Source organism: Lemur catta, chromosome 1, assembly GCF_020740605.2.
Source record: "Lemur catta isolate mLemCat1 chromosome 1, mLemCat1.pri, whole genome shotgun sequence".
Lineage (NCBI taxonomy): Eukaryota > Metazoa > Chordata > Mammalia > Primates > Lemuridae > Lemur > Lemur catta.
This window is the reverse complement of record NC_059128.1, coordinates 163,907,997-163,931,736: the sequence shown is the minus strand read 5'-3', so window position 1 is coordinate 163,931,736 and position 23,740 is coordinate 163,907,997. Positions and strand designations below refer to the sequence as shown.

The window sequence follows — 23,740 nt, the reverse complement described above, 5'->3', positions numbered from 1 at the left end:
CGCGGGTCCACTCATACACATGGATTTTTTTTTTCAACCAACCTCAGTTCACAGGATGTGAAACTCATGTATAGGGAGGGCCGACTTTTCATATGTGTACAGGTTTCACAGGGCCAACTACGGGACTTGAGTATGCTCAGATTTTCGTATGTTGAGGGTTCTGGAACCAATACCCTGTATACCAAGGGACGACTGTACTCAAATTTTAGTGTGTATAGAAATAAAACAGATTGCTGGGCCTCATGCCCAGAGTTTCTGATTTGGTAGGTCTGGGATGGGACAGAATTTGCATTTCTAACAAGTTTCCTGGTGTGCTGATGGCCTTGTCTGGAATGCCCTTGGAGTATTTAAGCTGATTACTTAAAGACTAAACAAAATTATTGAGGATTTTTTTTCTGAACTATAATTGTTTTTTTTTTTTTATGCAAGTGTACTCTATAATGAACTCTAGTTCTTAACCTTATTTAAAGAATCTTAAAACGCAGTTGCATAATCTTCCTATTAGTGTTACATCAAAATTCTTTTTTTGTTTTTGAGACAGGGTGTCGCTCTGTCACCAGGTGTAGAGTGCAGTGGCGTCATCGTAGCTCACTGCAACCTCAAACTCCTGGGCTCAAGTGATCCTCCTGCCTCAGCCTCCCAAGTAGCTGGGACTGCAGGCACATGCCACCACACTCAGCTAATTTTTCTGTTTTTTATAGAGACAGGGTCTTGCTCTTGCTCAGGTTGGTCTCGAACTCCTGACCTCAAGCAATCCTTCTGCATCGGCCTCCCAGTGTACCAGGATTATAGGTGTGAACCACCACACCTGGCCTCCAAAATTCTTAATCCCATATCTCCCAAATCACTTTTTAATATGAATTAGAAACTATATCTTTGTGGTGATTATTTCCTCTATTATTTAAATATATTGTTAGCCATAGTTTTCTACTTTTACAACTATACATGAATCTTTTTTACAGGTTTGGCTTAAAATGACAGAAAATAATATTCTTATTTACCTTAATAGTGAGATCCTTTTGTAATTATTTTAAATATAATATGCATTTCTACTATAGAATCTCTCATACATGTTGAGTATTCTTTATCCAAAATGCTTGGGACCATAAGTGTTCTGGATTTTTTAATATTTGCAGAATACATGCAGGTTGAGCATCCCTAATTCAAAGATCCAGAATGTTCCAGTAAACATTTCCTTTGACTATCATCTTGGCTCTCAAGAAGTTTTGGATTTTGGAGCATTTTGAATTTTGGATTTTTACGGTTTGCGATGCCCAACCTGTTATTTTGGTGGTAGTTAAATAACATTTAACCAATTGGTTCAAGCTTATCACCTAACAGTGAGATTAGCTTGTAAGATTAAAGACATCATATTAAAATAATCAATATTTTATAATTGATCTGATTCTGAAAACATGAAATTGTCATTACCTTAATAATAGGCATACTGTGCTTTTTATTTTATCAGTATGAAAGGTATTGTTTTTCCTTGATAGAAAGGATTTTAAGATATTTTATGCCACCTTTATGTTCTCTTTCTCCAGGTAATAATCGATGACCAGTTACCTGTTGATCATAAGGGAGAATTGCTTTGTTCTTATTCCAACAACAAAAGTGAATTATGGGTTTCTCTCATAGAAAAAGCATACATGAAAGTCATGGGAGGATATGATTTCCCAGGATCCAACTCAGTAAGTAATAGATAGGATGATCCAGACTTATACTATTTAATATGACTGTTTTAAATTTGAAAAATTCTTTATGTTGTTTTTACTTGTAGAAAAAACAGGTTATTAACTCCTGAAAAATGTTGATCCCTTATTATGGGAATACATATTTTCTTGTGTTAGGATAGTACATTGTATAATTCCATATCCAGGAAAGCCTAAAATGTCAATCTCGAGTTATGTTGGGATGCAGAACCAATTAAATACAGTATACGTTTCCAGAGCAGCCTATTCAGATCAAATGGATATGTCATATTTTCATCCTTAGGTATATTTTAATTTCTAAATCCAGATTTAAGGAGTTATTTTCCTCAACCTTAACACAATGTAACCTGTAAAATTGAGATGTGTGTCAATGTCCTTTAGTTACATAAGGTAAACTAGTAGACTTAAGCCAGATATTTGTCAGATTGGCATGACTTTAAATTTTGACACTAACTAGCCTGTTAGAAAAGGTATTTAACCTTTTTTAGCCTCTTTGCACATCTGTAGTATATGGATAATATTCATCTCTCAGAGTTGTAAACATGAAGTAATGTATGCAAATTACCCATCATTCTTAACTGATTAGTTTTTCTGCCTAATACCAGGCCTCCTTCAGGCTTCAGGTTCTTAATAATGCTAGGCAAAGAATCTGTACGTCATGGTTAAATGCAATAGGATGTATTTAACTCTGTTAAATGTAAGTATCCTGTTATAGTTTCTTTCTTGCCAGCCTGCACTTTCAGTTGCTGTATCCTTCAAATACTTTTAGTTTAGCTTTGTAATCCATTGCTTGTTAATTTACCCAGTATAGATTAGAAAGAATGGGAATGTATGTGAAATATTAGAAGTGACTATTATATTATAAGAGCGCACTAAATGGTGAGTGACTGTCATTATCAAAGCAGTTTTTTTTGTTATACATTTTGAGTTCTCATCATATTCACCGGTAAAGCAGTTCTCTTGTATTTGGAAAGAGTAGCGAAGGTTGTAAAGAAAAAACGTGTATGTGTTTAAATCCAGTTAGGAATTCGAGTTAAAGAAGAAATTTATTACTGACTGAAAACAACTACCTTCTGATTTATTCCTACCAAAATCATTGTACCAAATCAGTGAGATTTAATAGCTACCCTGGGGATTTATTTACGATCTTAAATATGATGTTGACAGTCCTGATGTGTTTGTGCTGCAGAATATTGATCTTCATGCACTGACTGGATGGATACCAGAAAGGATTGCTATGCATTCAGATAGCCAAACTTTCAGTAAGGATAATTCTTTCAGAATGCTTTATCAAAGGTAAACACTTCTTCCTTTTTTTTCTTTTATGGTAAAAGAGGCCGTTTGAAAACATCATGCCTTATTTAGAACAGAGATTGCAGAAGCTGTCATTTCTAGTTGTTACTAGGGCAGTTGTTTTTAAAATAGAATTCACTTTGTGTACTTGCTACAGTCAGTCCTCAGTTATCCCCATTGATGGTTACAGTTAATCCAAATTGTAGATAATCCAAAATATTTAAATCTGGAAGACATAAAATGAAAAAAGTATTTCATACTTACTAATTATTTACCAATTTGAGGGAAGGTGGGAAAAGAGAAGTCTCAGAATTTAAGCCTTAAATGGATAATCCATATATAGGGACTGGAAAATTGTTTAAATAATATACACATTCAGTAGCAAAACTAAAAAGCTCAGTGATTTGCCACATAAAATGATGTTTCTTTTTTGGGAAATGCATTTGGTATTTCATGTCTTTATCCTTATTTGTAATCAATCCATGTGAAAATTTAGCATTTGCTTTCCTTCGTTGATAGGTTTCTACCTGAGAATTAAATAGTCTAAAACTGGGGAAAAAAAAAAAAAGAAACAGGGAATGTGATAATTTATCTGATATGCTGTGACTTAGAAATGTACTTTTTTTTTTTTTTACTTTATTTTTTTTTTGAGACAGGTCTTGCTTTGTTACCCATTCTGGAGTGCGGTCATAGCTCATTGTAACCTCCAATTCTTGGGCTTAAGGGATCTTCCTGCCTCAGACTCCCAAGTAGCTAGGGTTACAGGCACACATCACCACATCTCCACAATTTTTTTTTATTTTTTGTAGAGATGGGGATCTCACTATGTTGCCTAGGCTAGTCTCAAAATCCTGGCCTTGTGCAGTCCTCCTGCCTAAGCTTCCCAAACTACTAAGATTACAGGTGTGAGCCACCGCACCCAGCAGAAATGTGCTTCTTGTTGAAAGCTCTTCAGGGATCTTAGGAATAGCCCATTTTAGAAAAAAATTTAGATTTATGGAAATTTTCATGTACATGATTAGACTAAAAGGTAAGATGGTATGATCTGAGATTAAAAATGTGTTTTCCTTTAATTAGTTGTCTTTTGGGGTTATTCCAGATTTCACAAAGGGGATGTCCTTATCACTGCATCAACCGGAATGATGACCGAAGCTGAAGGCGAGAAGTGGGGTTTGGTTCCCACACATGCATATGCTGTTTTGGATATTAGAGAGTTCAAGGTTTTGCCTCAAATCTTTTTCTCTTATTTCTCTTGTTTGATAAGACATTGCAAGGATTCTAAATGATTTATCAGACTTTTAAATACTGACAAATCAAGGTTTAGGTGGAGTTTTTAAACCGTCTACCTATTGCATTAAACAACTTGACCCTCTACTGTTGGAGATTATGAACTTAAAAGGTGGGAAATGAAATCATAGTGATTGCACAGATATTTATTACAGAACGGAAATGCTGTTCACCTCTTTTTCTTTTCTATAAAAGTTGCAGTTTTGAGGTGAATACACAGCCCTCAAGGTTCCAGGCTACATGTTAGTATTGAGATCAGTCACACAGTGTTAAGGTCTAGAGCATAGTAGACACAGAGTAATATTTGTGAAAGGGAGAAATATAGGAAAGTAGCTAGATATAAGACTTGTGCCAATTGTTGGGTTTGTGTGAGCAAGTATTTCTCTTCCTTTAAGCCCTTGCATGCTATCAGGCCTTTCAGACCCTTTCTCTGCAATATGTGGGCTCAGGTGTTATTAGGTCATTAAATATGAAATGTCCGATTTCTAATCAGAAGTTTAGTTGATTATATCTCTAACAAGAAGCAGTACAATTAATCAAAATATGTGCCTAAACTGTTGACACAATTTGGCCATCTTAATGGTAGCTTGCTTATGCCAGCAGCAAAGCCTGAAGAGCAACTGGCAATGAAATCGTGAAAGCCATTTTCCACAGCTTGTTGAGAATGGAATATTTTTCCTTGCAAGAAGTGATCCAAAGCCTGGAAGAAGTGGTAGTCAGTTGGTGCAAGCGGATGACAATTCCCAAGTCCAGCTTCTGTATTTTGGGCAGCATTGTTTTTTGACATATGTGGTCTTGCAAAAGGATTGGCCTGTCTCTATTGACCAATTTTGGCTGCTTAGTTGCAAGCATCCTCATCATTTCGTCCAATAGGTTGCAGTAGACATCTGCTGTAATCAGTGGACCAGGTCTCATGAAACTGTAGTGGAAAATACCAGTGCTGGACCACCAAGCAGACACCATTAGCTTTTTGGATGAATATTTGGTTTTAGACTGTGTTTTGGCACTTCATCTTTATCCAGCTGTTGTGCTGAACACTTGGGATTGTCAAAAAGAATCCATTTTTCATCATACATAACAATACAGTGTAGAAATGGTTCACCTTTATGTCATGACAGCAAAGAAAGGCAACCTTTAAGACAATTTCTCTTCTGATGTTCATTTAATTCATGCAGAGCCCATCTATCCAGCTTCTTTACCTTGCCAGTTTGTTTCAAATGGTCCAATTTTGTTGGAATAATAATGTCAAACCTTGCTGCTAATTCATGTGTAGGTTGAGGTGGATTTGCTTCCACTACAACTTTGAGCTCATCATTATCCACCTTGGTCTCAGGTCACCTGCATGGCTCATTTTCAAGATTAAAATCACCAGAACAGAACTTCTCAAACCATCGACATACTGTGGGTTCATTAGCCACATACTTCCCAAATACTTCGTTGATATTTTGAGCTATCTGCACTGCATTGGTTCCACGACAGAATCATATTAAAAAGTAACACGAATTTTTTACTTATCCATGGTTTTGCAAAAATTACTCTAAAAAATATATTTGAAAGATAATCACAAGCCAAAATGTGCATTTGAAAGAATGAAGATATACCTTCAGAATAAATAAAACGAGAAGTATCAAAGTGAAATGTCATAGATAATAACTGTCAAACCTAGTACTTCAGGAAATCAGACATTCTATAATTCATAACCTAATAGAATATTTTACTTCATTACATCTTAGGTTGTTGTCAGTTATTTTTAACTGAAAAATGGATTGGTTCTATGGATTATAAAAGACAAAGATTATTAAAGACTCTTCCTTAGTAATAGAAACAATAGAAAGAAGTAGAGATCAGTCAACAATAACTGAGTACCACTCTGTGTTAATTAGACTGGTTTTCTTATGTGGCACGTGGATTTACAGTCATGCATTGCTTAATGACAGGGATACATTCTGAGAAATGCATCTTTAGGTGATTTCATTGTGTGAACATCATAGAGTATACTTACAAAAACCTAAATGGCATAGGCTACTACACACCTAAGCTCTATGGTATAACATTGCTTCTAGGATACAAATCTGTACATCATGTTACTGTACTGAATACTGTAGGCAATTGTAACACAGTGGTATTTGTTATCTAAACATAGAAAAGATAGAGTAAAAATGTGGTGTAAAATATAAAAATGCTATACCTGTATAGGGCACTTATCATGAGTGGAGCTTGCAGGCTTGGAAGTTGCTCTGGGTAAGTCAGTGAGTGAGTGGTGAGTGAATGCGAAGGCTAAGGACGTTACTGTAGACTTTATAAATAAGTACTGTATACTTAGGCTACCCTAAATTTATAAAAAAAATTTTCTTCAAAAATAAATTCATCTTAGCTTACTGTAATTTTTTAATATTTTTTTAACTTTTTGATTCTTTTGTAATAACACCTAGCTGAAAACACAAACACATTGTAGAACTGTACAAAATATTTTCTTTATATCCTTATTGTATAAGTTTTTTTCTATTTAAAAATTTTTTTTTAGATTTTAAACTTTTTTGTTAAAAACTAAGACACAAGCACACACATTTTTCATGTTTATTGGCCATTTATATACCTTCTTTTGAAAATACCTGTTTATGTCATTTGCCCACTTTTCAAGGGGCTTGCTTTTTTCTTGTTGATTCTGGATATTAGTCTTTTGTCAACTCATAGTTTGCAAATATTTTCACCCATTCTATAGGTTGTCTGTTTACTCTTTTGATTATTTCTTTTGCTGTACAGAAACTTTTCAGTTTAATTAAGTCCCATTTGTCTGTTGTTGTTTTTCTTACATTTGCTTTTGGGGTCTTAGTCATAGATTCTTTGCCTTCAGTGTCCAGAAGAGTTTTTCCTGGGTTTTCTTGTAAGATTTTTATTGTTTCAGATCTTGTAAGTCTTTAATCCATCTTGAGTTAATTTTTTCATATGGTAAGAGATAGGAATCCAGTTTCATTCTTCTGTATATGGCTATCCAGTTTTGCCAGCACCATTTATTGGAAAGGATGTTCTTTCCCCAGTGTATGTTCTTGTTGATTTTGTCAGAGATCAGTTGGCTGCAAGTGTGTGCATCCTTTCTTCTGTGTGTCTTTTTTTTTTTTTTTTTTTTTTGAGACAGAGTCTTACTCTGTTGCCCAGGCTAGAATGCTGTGGCGTCAGCCTAGCTCACAGCAACCTCAAACTCCTGGGCTCAAGCAATCCTCCTGCCTTAGCCTCCTGAGTAGCTGGGATTACAGGCATGTGCCATCATGCCCGGCTAATTTTTCTATATATATTTTTAGTTGTCCATATAATTTCTATTTTTAGTAGAGACGGGGTCTCGCTCTTGCTCAGGCTGGTCTCGAACTCCTGAGCTCAAACGATCCACCTGCTTCGGCCTCCCAGAGTGCTAGGATTACAGGCATGAGCCACTGCACCTGGCCTGTGTGTCTATTTTTATACCAGTAGCACACTGTTTTGATTATTATAGCCTTGTATTATAATTTGAAGTCAGGCAATGTGCTGCCTCTCCAGCTTTGTTGTTTTTGTTTCGGATTGCTTTGGCTATGAAGGTTTTTTTTTTGGTTACATATGAATTTTACATTTGTTTTTCTAATTCTGTGAAAAATGATGTTGATATTTTGATAGGAATTGCACTGAATCTGTAGATTGCATTGGGCAGTATGGTCATTTTAACAATATTGATTCTTCCTGCAAAAGACCTAGGATTATAAAAAATTTTTTTTTTTTTTTTTTGAGACAGAGTCTCACGCTGTTGCCCAGGCTAGAGTGAGTGCCGTGGCATCAGCCTAGCTCACAGCAACCTCAAACTCCTGGGCTTAAGCGATCCTTCTGCCTCAGCCTCCCGAGTAGCTGGGACTACAGGCATGCGCCACCACGCCCGGCTAATTTTTTCTATATATATTTTTAGTTATCCAGATAATTTCTTTCTATTTTTAGTAGAGATGGGGTCTCGCTCTTGCTCAGGCTGGTCTCGAACTCCTGACCTTGAGCGATCCACCCACCTCGGCCTCCCAGAGTGCTAGGATTACAGGCGTGAGCCACCGCGCCCGGCCTATAAAAAAATTTAAAAAGAAAAATATTGATGCTTCCAATCCATGAGCATGGGATATTTTTCCTTCTGTTTGTGTCATTTGTGATTTCTTTTATTGGTAATTTGTAGTTCTCCTTGTAGAGAGATATTTCACCTCCTTGGTTAACTCTATTCCTAGGTATTTTATTTTATTTTATTACTATTTTTTGCAGCTATTCCAAATGGGATTTAGTTTTTAATTTGGTTCTCAGCTTGGTTGTTGGTGGTATCTAGAAATGCTATTGGTTTTTATACATTGATTTTATATCCTGACACTTTGCTGAATTCATTTATCAAATCTAGGAGTTTTGTGGCGGAGTCTTTAGGGTTTTCTTGTTATAAGTCATCAGCAAACAGATAATTTGACTTCCTCTTTTCCATTTATGGTGCCCTTTATTTCTTTCTGTTGCCTGATTGCTCTGGCTAGGACTTCCAGTACTATGTTGAATAGAAATGGCGAAAGTGGGCGTCCTTGTCTTGTTTCCATTCTCGGGGGGAATGCTTTCAACTTTTACCCATTCAGTATGATGTTGGCTGTAGGCTTGTCATATATGGCTTTTATTATTATTCTGCGGTATGTCCCTTCTGTGCCGAGTTTTCTGAGGATTTTTATCATGAAAGGGGCATGCTGGATTTTATCAAGTACTTTTTCAGTATTGAGATGATTATATGGTTTTTTTAAAATTCTATTTACGTGTTGAATGACATTGATCAACTTGTGTATGTTGAACAATCCTTGCATCCCTGGGATAAAATTCACTTGATTGTGGTGAATTATCCTTTGATATGCCGTTGCATTCTGTTTGCTGGTATTTTGTTGAAGATTTTTGCATCTTTGTTCATCAGAGATACTGCTCTGTGGTTTTGTTTTGTTGTTGTTGTTGTTGCACCTTTTGCTTTGGTATCAGGGTGATACTGGCTTTGTAGAATGAGTTAGGGAGGATTCCCTCCTTCTCAATCTTTTGGAACAGTTTCAGCAGGATTGGCACCAGTTCTTTGTATGTCTGGTAGAATTTGGCAGCTGGGAATCCATCTTAACCTGGACTTTTGGGGAGATTTTTTATTACTGATTCAATCTGGCTACTCATTATTGGTCTGTTCAAAAGTTCTGTTTCTTCCTGGTTAAAGTTCAGGAGGTTGTTATGTTTTCAGAAATTCATCCATTTCCTCTAGGTTTTCTAGTTTGTGAGCATATAGTTATTCATAATAGTCTCTGATGATCTTTTGTATTTGCATGGTGTCAGTTGATAATGCTTCCTTTTTCATTTCGGATTGTGTTTATTTGGATCTTCACCCTCTTCTTTCCTTGGTTATTCTAGTTGGTGGTTTATCAATTTCGTTTATCTTTTCAAAGAACTAACTTTTCATTTTGTTGATCCTTTGTAGTATTTCTTTGGTCTGTTTCATTTAGTTCTGCTCTGATCTTTGTTAATTTTCTTCTAACTCTGTGTTGGTGTGCTCTTATATTTCTGGTTCTTTGAGGTACAATGTTAGGTTATTAATTTGTGATCTTTTCTACTTTTCTTTTTTTTTTTTTTTTATTTGTTTGTTTGTTTGAAGACAGAGTCTCACTCTATTGCCCAGGCTAGAGTGCAGTGATGTCATCATAGCTTACTGCAACCTCAGACTCCTGGACTCAAGCAGTCCTACAGCCTTAGCCACCCAAGTAGCTGAGACTGCAGGTGTAGGCCACCACGCCTGGCTAAATTTTATTATTTTTTGTAGAGACAGGGTCTCGTAATGTTGCTCAGGCTGGTCTTGAAATTCCTGGCCTCAAGCAATCCTCCTGCCTTGGTCTCCCAAAGTGCTAAGATTACAGGTGTGAGCCACTATGCCCAGCCATTTCTACCTTTATGATGTAGGCATTTAATGCTATAAATTTCCCTCTTAGCACTGCTTTTGCTGTGTCCCACAGGTTTTGGTATGTAATGTTTTCATTTTCCTTCATTTCAAAAAATTTTTAAATTTCTATCTTTATTTCTTTATTGACCTAGTGATCGTTCCAGAGCATGTTGTTTAATTTCCATGTGTTTGTATAGTTTCTGAAGTTCCTCTTCATACTGACTCGTGGCTTTATTCCACTGTGGTCTGAGAAGATACTTGATACGATTTTGATTTTTTTTTTAATTTGTTAAGACTTATTTTGTGGCCTGAAATGTGATCTATCCTAGAGAATGTTCCATGTGCTTATGAAAAGAATGTACGTTCTGTAGTTTTGGGGTGGAATGTTTTGTAAATGTCTGTTAAGTCCATTTATTCTAAAGTTGAATTTAAGTCCAGTGTTTCTTTTTTGACTTTTTTTTGTCTTAATGATCTGTCTACTGCTGTGAGAGGGGTGTTGAAGTCCCCCGTTATTATTATTATGTTGCTGTCTGTTTCTTTCTTTAGGTCAGGTAATGTTTGTTTTGTGAATCTAGGTGCTCCATGGTTAGTGCATATATATTTAGAACTGTTATATCCTCCTGCTGAATTGATCCCTTTATCATTATATTATGACCTTGTTTGTTTTAAAAAGTTTTTGATTTAAAGTCTTTTATCTGATGTAAGTATAGGTACTCCTTTTTGCTTTTGGTTTCTGTTTGCATGGAATACCTTTTTCTACTCCTTTACTTTCTATCTATATTTGTCTTTTGGGTAAGGTGAGTTTCTTGTAAGCAGCATATAGTTAGATCATGTTTTTAAATCCATTCTGCCAATCTATATCTTTTAAGTGGAGCATTTAATTCAGTTATGTTCAAGGTTAATATTGATTTTTTAGTTGTTTTATTTTTCTTTTTCTCTGTGTTTTTGTCTTTGTGGTTGGCTGAGCTTCTGTCATGTTGCCATTTAATTCCTTTCTCCTCTTCCATTGTGTGGTTGTTTTATAAGACTTATGAGTTTTATATTTTTGTGTGTTTTTGTGATTGTGAATATTGACCTTTCATTTCCATTTGAATATTTCCTGTAGGGTCAGACTAGGGATGACTAATTCTCTCAGGGTTTGCTTGTCTGGGAAAGACTTTATTTTTTTTTCATTTATGAAGCTTATTCTGTCAGGATGTGAAAGTTTGACTGGCAGTTTTTTTCTTTCAGCATTTTGAAAATTTCATCCCATTCTCTTCTGGCCTGTAAGGTGTTTGCTGAGAGGTCCACCGTTAATCTGATGGGATTTCCTTGAATGGTGACTGGACACTTTTGCTAATTTTAAAATTCTCTCTTTCACTTTGACTTTAATCATTCTGATTATACTATACTGTGGTGACATCCTTTTTGCAGTGTTTTTGCCAGGGGATTGTTGAGCCTCCTGTATGTGAATGTCTAACTCTCTTGGTAGTTCTGGGATGTTTTCTTCAATTATTTCTTTAAATAGGTTTTCTAAACTTTTTGGTCTTTCTCACTCCCCAGGGAAAAGCAGTAATCCATAAATTTAGTCACTTTATGTAGTCCCAGATGTTTCAGATGCTTTGCTCATTCTTTTTTTTTTCTGACTGGATTATATTAGGTAATCCAGTCAGACAAATCAGAACTGTCTTCAAGTTGTGCTTCTGCTCAATCTAGTCTATTCTTGAAGCTTTTGAATGTGTTTTGTATTGCCTTCAAATAATTTTTCAGCTCCAGAATTTGTTTTTTTTTTTTTATGATATCTGTTTCCTTGGTAAATTTCTCATTCATATCCTGAATTCAATTTTTTTATTTCTTTATATTGTTTTTCAGATTTCTCTTCCGTCTCATTGAGCTTCTGTAGAATCACTATTTGGGATTCTCTATCTGGCATTACAAGGAATGCTTTTTGATTGTGATCCATTGCTAGATAATTGTTATGCCTTTTGGTTTTGGGGGGATTTCTTGTTTTTGTTTTGTTTTGAGACAGGGTCTCACTCTGTCACTGGGGCTGGAATATAGTGACCTCATCATAGCTCACTGCAATCATAGCTCACTGCAACCTTGAACTTCTGGGCTCAAGTGATTCTCTTCCCTCAGCCTCCCAAGTAGCTGGGACTGTGGGTGCATGCCATCACACCCAGCTAATTTTTCTATTTTTTGTAGAGATGGGGTCTTGCTCAGGGTGGTCTTAAACTCCTGGCCTCAAGCGATCCTCCCACCTCAGCCTCCCAAGTGCTAGGATTATAGGTGTAAGCCACCACACCCAGCCTCTGTTGTGGTGTCATATTTCCTTGCTTTTTCATGTTTCCTGTGTCCTTCTGTTGATACCTGCACATCTAACGTAGCAGTTGCTTGTTCCAGTTTTTTGAAATTGCTTTTGAAAGAAGAATTTTTGTCCTGAAGATGTATATATGTTGTTGGTTGAGTAGGACACTTTGGCTTTGATATTTGGGTGCCTGCAGTAGGGAGATCTTTGATTTCTTAGGCAGTATACAGGGTCAGTAGTATCTGTGATTTCCTTGGTGATTTAGGGAACAGTTACTAGTTGGGGCTATGGTGTAGTTTTGCTGGGGACTTGAACAGCAGCTGAGCCAGTCTTTGGGCCCTAGTGATGGAAGCAGTAGGCTGAGTGTGCCTGATTTTAGGTGCCAGAGCAACTTCACGCTGGCAGCAATGTTGGTATGGCCTGAGGGGCCGGTTCTTGGGCCTTTAGGTGGCTTGCTTAGAAACTAGTAGTTGAGGCAGAGGGCCAGGTGTGTGCCCCTAAGCAGCTGGTGTGATGTGGGAGGTGGCAGTAGTGGGTGGAGCTGAGCCACCCACTAGGACCCATGTGATCTGTGTTGATGTTACTGGTAGCTGCAGTCCCCAGTCCCACAACTGCCTGTAACAGGGCCAAGAGTGTTGTCCTAAGTGTGCTTAGGAGAGCTTGATCTCCTCTCTCTCTTCCCAGCCCAGTGATAGCTGCAGTCACATCACCTTGAACTGGGCCTGAGGGTGGGATGTGGCCCAGTGTTAAACTCTCAAAATGGCACCAGGTGTAGGTTTGCAATCACAGAGAGCAAGGTCCCTTTCAAGCAAGTGGCAAGGGCAAGAAACTGGCAAGTGCTGTCGCTTACATCTCCGCCTCACAGGAGCCCATAGCAGGGCTGTGGTAATTTTCCTAGGAGTAAGTAGGAGAGCTTGGGCCCCTACATCAGCCCAAACTCAGTCCAAGGGTGGAGCACTGCCTAGCTTCAAACTCCCAAGCTGGCACCTTGGGCCTGTGACCAGCAAGGGTGGGGCCCCTTCCAGGCAAACAGTGTGAACAAGATGCTGAGTGAAGTGCTTTCTCTTACAACTCATTTCCACAGTAGCCCATAGTAGGGCAGTGGGAATTGTCCTAGGTGTATGTAAGAGAGCTTGGGCTTCTCTGTCCCTCAGCTGGGCAGGGCTGCAGCCCAAATTCAGCAGAAGGTGGGGTGCTGCCTGACTTCAAACTCCCAAAATGACACCCTGGGCCTCTGACCAGAAAGGGCAGGGCCCTTCCCAGGCAGGCTTAGCCCAGGGTCAAACTCTCAAAATGGCACTTTGGACCTACAACCCAGAAAGGCTGGGATCCTACCCCAGCAATAGCATGAGTGAGAAACTGTGGAAAATGCTGTCTGCTCACATCTCAGTCTCAACAGCAGCTCACAGCAGGGTGTTGGGAATCTTCCCCAGGGCTTTGTGGAAGCACCTGAGCTCCTCTATCACTCCTTGGTGCTGCACGGTTGCTGTAGGCGCACCTGCAGTTGCCCAGTATCAAGGCTCTCAGAATGGCCCCTGGCTCAAGCTGCTCTAAGCTCAGATGCCTGTGTGATTCTGCATGGGTTCCCTTTCTGAAACAATGTCTGTGCAGTCTCCAAGCAGCTCCCTATGTTAGGCTTGAGACCTGCGTGGGTCAGGAGGTTCTCTTTGTAGCCAAGACCATAAAAGCTTGTCTCAGAGAGTGGAGCCCTGGGTGCTTCTCTCTTACTGTTTCCCCACGTCCAGGATCTTCTCCTGTTAGCCAGTCCCTGGCCTGAGAAGTTGCCCTGAACCTTTTCCTTACCCACTTTTTTGATGCTTCCTGTTGCTTGCCTGGTGAATCCTAGTATTCCCTCCCAGATGATCTGTTCAAAGTGTGAGAGTCTGCTTACTATCCTGGTTCCTCTCTGTGGAGGAGGCACATGCTACCTGTGTCTAGTTGGGCATCCTTTCCCCTCCAGTATTCTGTTTTTGGGTATCTGTTTAAGGAATTTAGGTTATTTTTGCTCTCCGTATTTTGAGACATTTACTTAATTCTGACTTCTATTTTAAAATATTTTCATATCTAATTCAAACATTTATCTCTAAAACCTTTTTTGCATATAGACCGAATCTTAGACTAAAATTATACCCAGTCTTACATCATCTGTGACTTTCTTCACTTAATAAGATTTTCTTCTTAATATTTATTAATACTTACATAAAAGTGTTATCCTTTTTGTCTGACTACCTCTAACCTGCTTGCATTTTCTGAAATTGTCATTTTAGTCTTAGTGTTCCTCCCTTTGGGTTATTTTATGTCTCCTCCTTGAGGTGATGTTCCATAAATAGTTTACTGTGGAGGTACATCTCCAGTTTCGGCTGCTGACTTCATTCTAGACAAGTCTTATCATGAGATAGCTTAACCTATCCAAGGCTTTTCTGTTGCTGTCTACTTGGAAACTTGAGAAATGGGATGTGTTAGCATAGAACAGGTTCTTTTTTTTATTATTTCTTTAGCATTTCTTTCCCTATTAGGGCCCTCTGAGCTGCTGGTTCTCTACTTATCCAAACCAAACGTACAGCCATGTCTGAGTGTCCTTGAATGTCACTGATGCTTTGGGATGTGTCTCTGAAAAGCTACCAGCAGTTTCCTGTCCTTTATGCTCCTCTTTTAGGAAATGGTAGAGACCTAAAATTCAGCCGATTCCCTGCTCTTGCAGAACTAGATTTTATGAAAAGAAATGAATTAAAGCCAAATGTCTATTGACTGATGTGTGGTGAGACACCTGAAGTGTAATAGAAATTGAGAAAAGAAATTGTATTAATAAAGCTGCTAGGGAATATAGCTTGAAAGAAATGATTGTTACTTATGTCCAGAAATCACATCTACTCCAGGCCACAATTTGCCACTATGTAAAATATAATAGCAAGGGAATGCGTCTTTTTTTAAATGTCCCCCAGCGGTGATTTATGACATCCTTAGAGAAAGTATACAGTTTCTTAAGTTGACTGGTTGGAGTGAGACAAATATTTTTTTCGATTTACCAGCTCTTTTATTTTTCTGAATCAAGGTAATCAATTCTGTAGACACATGTAGTATTTATCTAGCATTTACCATAACCTTAATACTCTGTTCCATAAACTCAGTGGAAAATCTGAAAAAAGATGACAGTATCACCATTTCAAGGAGTTTATGGTCTCATTGAGGAGATAAGACTTCTACATTTGTACAAGTAGAAAATAATATAAGATAGGATATTATTTGTTTTAAACTAATGTAACACAGATGGTTAGCACTGTAAAGTTTAGAGGAGTGGTAGTAATTAAAAGGAGAAGGAAATTGTTAAATGCTAGATACTTATGTTACTTTATTTAGTCTTCAAAACAGTCTTCTAGGAAGACGTCATAAACTTCATTTTACCAATGAGTAAAAAAATGCTCAGAGAGGGTAAATGACCCACCCAGAGAGCTAGAATTTGGTCCCATTTTATTCTCATACTGAAGTCTGTGTTCTTTCTCTTTTCTTCAGTGCTTCATTCTTCACTGAGAGAAGAAGGGATAGCTAAAAGGGATCAGAGAGGGCCTTCCAGGAAAAGGGAACAGCATGAGCAAATGCTTTTGGAATCAAAATTGAATACAGATTTTATGGGATTATGAAAGCCTAGATTAGAGCCAAAGAGAGATGGGGTGTGAGTACTGGGCTTTAAAGAGGGACCAGAGTAGAGTGAGCTTTGAAAAGGCAGGGAATCCTTGTTGCTCTAAGGCAGCACTAAGAGAACTTCCTGTGATGATGGAAACGTTCTGTATCTGTGCTGTCCAGTGCATTAGCTATTAGCTACACATGATCATTGAACACTTGAAATGTGGTTCATGTTAAAAATAAAAAATTTTTTTGAATGTGGCTAGTGTGACTAAGGAACTGACTTTTAAATTTTATTTAATTTTAATTTAAGTATATGTGGTTAGTGACTACTATGTTGGACAGCATAGCTCTGGGGAGTAGATAGCCATTTACAGTTTTTAATCAGACATATGACCTGGTGAAAAGTGTTAAAGTATTAATTTCAAGTTGATTTGAAGGGAAGAAAATTGATAAGTACTCAAAATTGATCCTCTCTAATAAGAGAATGGTATACCTAATAAAATTTTTTTGCAGCTTAATGTTTTCTCCTCTTTTTGATAACAGGGGCTGCGATTTATCCAATTGAAAAACCCTTGGAGTCATTTACGTTGGAAAGGAAGATACAGTGAAAATGATGTAAAAAACTGGACTCCAGAGTTGCAAAAGTATTTAAACTTTGATCCCCGAACAGCTCAGAAAATAGACAATGGTAAGTAAATCTTTTTAATTTTAATACCATGTGTCTTCAAATAAAATGATTTAATAAGATGAAATGGATTTAACTGATTTAAGTCATTTATCATTAAGTATTTTTTTAGATTAACAAAAATATTAATTTTTAGGAATATTTTGGATTTCCTGGGATGATCTCTGCCAGTATTATGATGTGATTTATTTGAGTTGGAATCCAGGTCTTTTTAAAGAATCAACATGTATTCACAGGTAACTTTTTGCATCTCAGCATGCTTTATAGTGTTCTCCACTTTTTTCTTTTAAAAATGTAATGGCTAATTTAGGAAGACTGATATTCCCTCTTTTTCTAATGCCCGCAGGTGACTGTCTTACAATAGTTTTATTTCTATTCTTCTTGGTTATGCCAAAAATTTTAAGAACAATAAAACAAAACCAAAAAAAATCTAATAGCTTAACTGTAGTTGAAATAAAGCATTTTTAAAATTAGTGTTATATTTTAGCTCTATGAGAAATTTAATTACCATCTCCTTCTTTGTTGACTTTATCTTTTAGTACTTGGGATGCTAAGCAAGGACCTGTGAAAGACGCCTATAGCCTGGCCAACAACCCCCAGTACAAACTGGAGGTTCAGTGTCCACAAGGGGGCGCTGCAGTTTGGATTTTGCTTAGTAGACACATAACAGACAAGGTACTGATAACCTTCTAATGATACCCTGTGCAGAAATTTCTTTTTAATACAGTTAGACCATTGTGAAACATTTAAGGGATTTGATCACCAGCCTGTTTAATTTATATAGGTGCTGTGAAAATAATGTTTTCTCAGATAAATGAATATTTTCCTCCAGGAAAATTTATATTTTATAATCATATACTTAAAATATTGTTTAAAAGTAGTCTCTAAAGAAAAAATATGAGGGAGTTTATCCTTTCTAGTGAGAGTTTGGGGATTGAGTATATATACTTTAGAACTTAATATTAAAATATCCTGAAGGGAATTTGGAAATGTTAAGTCATTAGTCTTGATTTTATAAAAGCTAACCATAATCTCAATAGTTTCAGAATCTTATTTAATGTATTACTTCATAAAGTTTAGTCATCTATTGAAATGACAATTCAGAAAAACAATGTTTTTATAGCAATAAATATCTGGGAAAAACTGCTCTTAAAATTAGAGGACCTTTTTTAACATTAAATAAAGAGCATTTTGGCCAGGCGTGATAGCTCATGCCTGTAATCCTAGCACTCTGGGAGGCCGAGGTGGGCGGATCATTTGAGCTCAGGAGTTCGAGACCAGCCTTAGCAAGAGCAAGACACTGTCTCTACAAAAAAAAGAAAAACAGAAATTAACTGGACAACTAAAAATATATAGAAAAAATTAGCCGGGCATGGTGGTGCATGCCTGTAGTCCCAGCTACTCGGAGGCCAGGGCAGTAGAATTGCCTGATCCCAGGACTTGGAGATTGCTGTGAGCTAGGCTGACGCCACGGCACTCTAACCTAGGCAACAGAGTGAGACTCTGTCTCAAAAAAAAAAAAAAGTAAAATAAAGAGCATTTTGAGCTCACTTTTCTAACCACATTGGATTCTTTGTGATTTTAGGATGATTTTGCAAATAATCGAGAATTTATCACAATGGTTGTATACAAGACTGATGGGAAAAAAGTTTATTACCCAGGTATGTATAGTACTCAAGAAAATATTAAAACATACATTAAAATTTTATATACATGATTAAGTTGAAAATGACAAATTTTATGTGGATACTATGTAGAAATTAATAATTATGTTGATAGACTAATAGAAAGCACTCAAACAGATGGGTGGGTATTTATGCTGCTCTTTGTCTTATTTGGATTTATCGTTAGAGACTCCAGGAATTTGGTATTTCTACATTCTTGCACGTTGATGTCAGAATTTTATTTCTGAAACTTAAATCATGTCTTTTCTGTGCTCAAAAATATTTGGTGGTTTTCATGGGCTCTTGTATAAAATCTGAGCTCTTCAGCGTGGTATAATAAGGCTTTTTATATGCTGGCCTTCATCTGCCTGCCCCTTTATTTCACGCCTCAGCTTTTCATAGTACCCTCAGAGTTACTTGCTAGTCCTGAATACACCATGCCCTGTTGCCCCTCTTTTCACACCATTTCCTCTGTCAAGACTCTCCCTGCCCTTTACCCACAGACCTGTTCTGCTTTAGCCTAAATGTTATCTCCTCAGTGATAACCTTTCCAGATTCTGCCAGGCAAAATCAATCTTTCCCTCCACAGGGCTTCTGAGGCATTTAACACATTATATCGAAACCACTTTGCTTTCACATCAAAAGAAAAAAAATTATCACTTAGTGATAGGAACTGTTTTAAGGCCAAAGGGAACAGTGGTGAACAAAACAGGACTCTGCTTCCATGGACTTTATGTTCTAGTTGGGGAGACGGATAAGCAAGAAACATATCAAGTAGTGATACGTGTGTGTAAAGAAGTAAAATATGGTCATGTGTTAGTGACTAGTTGGTTGCTTTGATGCGGTGGTCATGGAGAAAGGGTAAGAGGAACTGTGAATGACAAAAGGGAGTCAGTCATGTAAAGAAATAGAGGGAAAAGCATTACAAGCAGAGGGAATAGTGAATACAAGGACCCTACACAGTGAGAAAACATGGGAGAGGGCCAAAGCTGGAAACAGTAACCAATGAGGCAGTTTTATTTATGTGAGCAATGATGGTGATTTGAACTTTGGGGTAGTAGGAGTGGAGTTGAGGAGTGGACAGATTTCGGTTGCAGTAGGATTGTCAGGACTTAATTGAGTTAAAGTGTAGGGGGGCAAAGAGGAATCAGGGATGACTTCTGGTTTTTTAGACTTGAGCAATAGAAAGGTGTACATTTACTGAGACGGGCAAGAATTGGTGGGGAGAGGAGAGGGAGCAGATCTATTGTAGGGTAAAATCAAAAATTAATGTTTGGTTTGCTAAATTTGTGATATCTATTTGATATATCCAAGTTAAGATGCCAACTAGGCACTTGGATTTTTTAGTAGAGTTCTAGGGTAAGGTTAGAGGTACAGATTGAGGAGTCAGGAGCATATAGATGGGACCGCACTGTATAGATCACTTACGGAGAGAGTTTTAGATACAGAGATGGACACCTAGGACCTGACCCTTGGACCCTCAGACAGCTTGAGATTGACCAGAGGACAAGGTACCACAAAAGAATTTGAACAGAGTGCCTGATGAAATAAAGTGAGGTTTCACATATCTCAAGCAAAGAAAGTATTTCAAGAGCAAAAGAATGGGCAATTGCATCTATTGCTATTTAGAGAGGTTAAATAAGATTAGAGAAGAGACTGTTGGACTTAGCATCCTGGCAGTTATTACTGACCTTGACAAGAACAGGCTTGGTGGAGAGGTGGGGCTAGAAACCCAACTGGATTGGTTTAAAAAGAGACTGTGAGGCGGGGTGCAGTGGCTCATGCCTGCCTGTAATCCTAGCACTCTGGGAGGCCGAGGTGGGTGGGTCATTTGAGCTCAGGAGTTAGAGACCAGCCTGAGCAAGAGCAAGACCCCGTCTCTACTAAAAATAGAAAGAAATTAGCTGGACAACTAAAAATATGTAGAAAACATTAGCCAGGCATGGTGGCGCATGCCTGTACTCCCAGCTACTCGGGAGGGAGAGACAGAAGGATTGCATGAGCCCAGGAGTTTGAGGTGGTTGTGAGCTAGGCTAACGCCATGGCACTCCAGCCCAGGCAACAGAGTGAGAGACTGTCTCAAAAAAAAAAAAAGAGAGACTGTGATATAAGTTAAGGAAGCAATTACTGATAATTCTTTCAAGAAGGCTATGCAAAGAAAAGGGCAGTGGTGGGGAAGATGGGATCAAAATTAAGTCATATTTTATTTAATCATAGGAAATTAATGGCATTCTTCCCCATCACACTGTGTTGAGGGCAAGCCAGTTTATATCACTAGGTTCTGGGATGGGTATGGTACATAGTAGTGACAAATATCAAATTAAACTAGCCAGATTTTCCATTTTTCATATGTTGGTCACTATAAAACTAAAAAAGCATAAATATATTCCTAACATTAAAATGTTATATGGCTTTTCAATTTCAAGTACATTTTTTATTCTTTTAACTTGGATTTTTTTTTTTAACAGTGCTCCCTTTTATGGATAGTGGTTTTGCCTTTTCAGAGTACTTCTGGGTTTATAGTTAAATAAAATGTCATTCATATGATAGAACATTATACAGGCAGTTAAAAGGAATAAACTATATAGAACAACATAGATCTTTAAAAAATGTTGAGTGAAAAATGAAAGATACAAGACATACCCTTTTTTAGATGCATACACAGAAAACAATTATTTGTTCATTCTTTTTTAGGAAGAGGGAGTGTATGTGTATTAAAGTCTAAAAAAACGCCCACCAGATCCATCAGTAGAAGGGAATAAGATAAAGGTGGATGGTTAAAAGGGACTTTGTTTTATGAAAAGCTAGTCTCTTAGGTATGATTTGTTTAACGTTAATTCTGAGTGGTGGGAAATACAGACTTATTTTTATATATTTTGTATCTTTTTTAAAATTTTCACCTTAATTTGAAATTGTAATTCACTAATATTATATTTTAAAGACAGAATCAGTTAAGGGGATGCCCATCCATTTATTTATTTTTCCTACCCTCAACCATAAAATTTCAGAAGCTAAAGGAAGAAAAGTATCTTTTTGTAAACCACCTTGTTGTTTGCAGCTGACCCGCCTCCATACATTGATGGGATTCGAATTAACAGCCCTCATTATTTGACTAAGATAAAGCTGACCACACCTGGAACCCATACCTTTACATTAGTGGTGTCTCAGTATGAAAAACAGAACACAATTCATTATACAGTCCGGGTAAGTAAAACTAACATAATGACAAAACACAGTAATACAAAGTATATAATCTGCTTTGTAAGTGGCATTATCTGGAAAAAAAGTTTATTTCTGCTTCTTGGTCAACCCCCCCCCCATGTCCAGCCACTGGCAAAAAAGAAAAAGTTTATTTCTGAAAATTCATTGTTCTATATTTTTGTGTTTATATATTGTTTAATATTAAATTATTATGCTTCCTGTAGAAAATATGCTTTTGAAAAATGATGTTTTTATTTTGAGTGAACATTTTAATTTTCACAGTAACAGTGTAGTCCTTAGGTAAGGTGATATGTTGGACTAATAAATTTAATTTTGCAGCAGGCAGTAAAAACTTTACCCTACTTGTTGAAAGACGATTTTGAACTTAGTAAAAGCAAATCAGTCACCTAGAAACATACTGCTCTCGTGGAGCTGGAAAGATCATTGTAATTTTGTTCTGCATAGATTTGTTTGCTGTAGATAAGTAAAGAAGCTTAATATGAATAGGTTTTTAGTGAAGAAAGGGACATTGGGAGCTGCTGGCACCCCTTCATTCTTCAGATGCAGGAGCCAAGGCATGGAAAGATGGTGATTTGTCCCGAGTCATACAGTTAGTGACTGAAAAAGATGTAACAAGATCCCTAGCTTCGCAGTTTGCAGCTCATTAAACCTGACTTGATACCAGGCAGACTGTAATCATGACTTGTATATGCCAACTCATTTTTCAGTCTTCCAATATATTCTTCTATCACATTGTCTTTGTGAGTATAACATTTATCAGTACAATCATTTTTCTTTAATTTAGGTATATTCAGCATGCAGCTTTACTTTTTCGAAGATTCCTTCACCATATACCTTATCAAAACGGGTGAGAAAATTCTTTCTCTGGGCTGTTATCTCAGCATTCTTTAGAATTTTAGAATTTCTTTTCATTTTATTCTTCACATTTAGCAATTTATTATGAAATAACCTGAGATTGATAGGTCTACAAGGGAAATATAAGTGGCCTCTAGTTTGGGTTGGAATACAAGATCTTCAGTGAGCAATAAGTGATTCTGTGGAAAGAAAGAAATTCAGAGAAAGAAGATTAGTGCAAACTTTGTTAGAGAAAGCCATGTGGATGAACCTTGAAAGGAGAATTTGAGACTAACTTTGCAAGAGTGGGTTAGATGTGTAGAGGAAGATTTTTAAGGAGAATTTCTAGTAAGAATAACAACTTGATTAAAAGCTGAGAGGTAGAGATAGGGTTTAGTGTAGCAAAGCAGCCTGGCTGAAATGGAAAGTTGGTGAGTTTCATTGACTGTCCATGGCAAATAAAGAATGGATAGATGGGGTGCAGCCACAGAGTGGAAAATTGGGGGGTTTTTGTTGGTTTTTTTTAAGATAGAAAGGAGTTTTGCTTTAAAGTAGAATTGGAGAATGAAGTTTTGTTAATGTAAAAATTGTTCTATTAGATTAATGGAAAGTGGAGTGGTCAGAGTGCTGGAGGATGTGGAAATTTCCAAGAGACTCACAGAAATAATCCCATCTACCAATTCCATATAGAAAAAACTGGGCCATTACTGATTGAGCTACGAGGGCCAAGGTTTGTGATGAGTAACTTTCTTAAATTAATGATGTTATGTTAAAAATGAACATATTGAAATAGAATAAAGTTTAGAAGTAGACCTAAGTATATATGGACATTTAATTTATAATGATAGCATCATAGAAGAATGGGGAAAGGACAATATTAAATAAGTGATATAGAATAATTGAGTATCCTTGTATAAAAAATAGTAATTAGACCTCTATCTCTCATCAAGTCTAAAAATCAATTCCAGGTGTATTAAAAACCTGGAAGTGAAAGACAAAGCAATACAGCTTCTAGAAGGTAATACAGGAGATGTCTTAATAACCTCAGGAGAAGAAAAGATTTCTTGAGACAAAGCACAGCAAAAGACTTGTAAATATACAATATTAATAAAAAGTCTCCAGTTTTTTTTTAAATAAAAACATGTTCTAAAAGAGACAGTCCAGACGGCCAGCAAACCATTGCAATAGCCAGAAATTTTT

At 37.0% G+C, this 23,740-nt stretch overlaps 1 protein-coding gene across 2 annotated transcripts in view; it reads left to right on the top strand.

Annotated features, from left to right (window-relative positions):
• The window catches only part of CAPN7 (calpain 7), a 48,635-nt gene that overhangs the window by 21,634 nt on the left and 3,261 nt on the right, over window positions 1-23,740 (top strand). Inside the window, exons 10-19 of one of the 2 annotated variants that reach the window (XM_045538461.1) lie at window positions 1,545-1,691; window positions 2,902-3,008; window positions 4,105-4,225; window positions 16,679-16,823; window positions 16,957-17,056; window positions 17,360-17,495; window positions 18,406-18,481; window positions 21,543-21,688; window positions 22,491-22,553; window positions 23,140-23,270. In XM_045538461.1, coding sequence (XP_045394417.1) covers window positions 1,545-1,691; window positions 2,902-3,008; window positions 4,105-4,225; window positions 16,679-16,823; window positions 16,957-17,056; window positions 17,360-17,495; window positions 18,406-18,481; window positions 21,543-21,688; window positions 22,491-22,553; window positions 23,140-23,270 — 1,172 coding nt within the window. The remainder of the gene's footprint in view (window positions 1-1,544; window positions 1,692-2,901; window positions 3,009-4,104; window positions 4,226-16,678; window positions 16,824-16,956; window positions 17,057-17,359; window positions 17,496-18,405; window positions 18,482-21,542; window positions 21,689-22,490; window positions 22,554-23,139; window positions 23,271-23,740) is intronic. The other variant, XM_045538470.1, reaches the window with a different exon arrangement.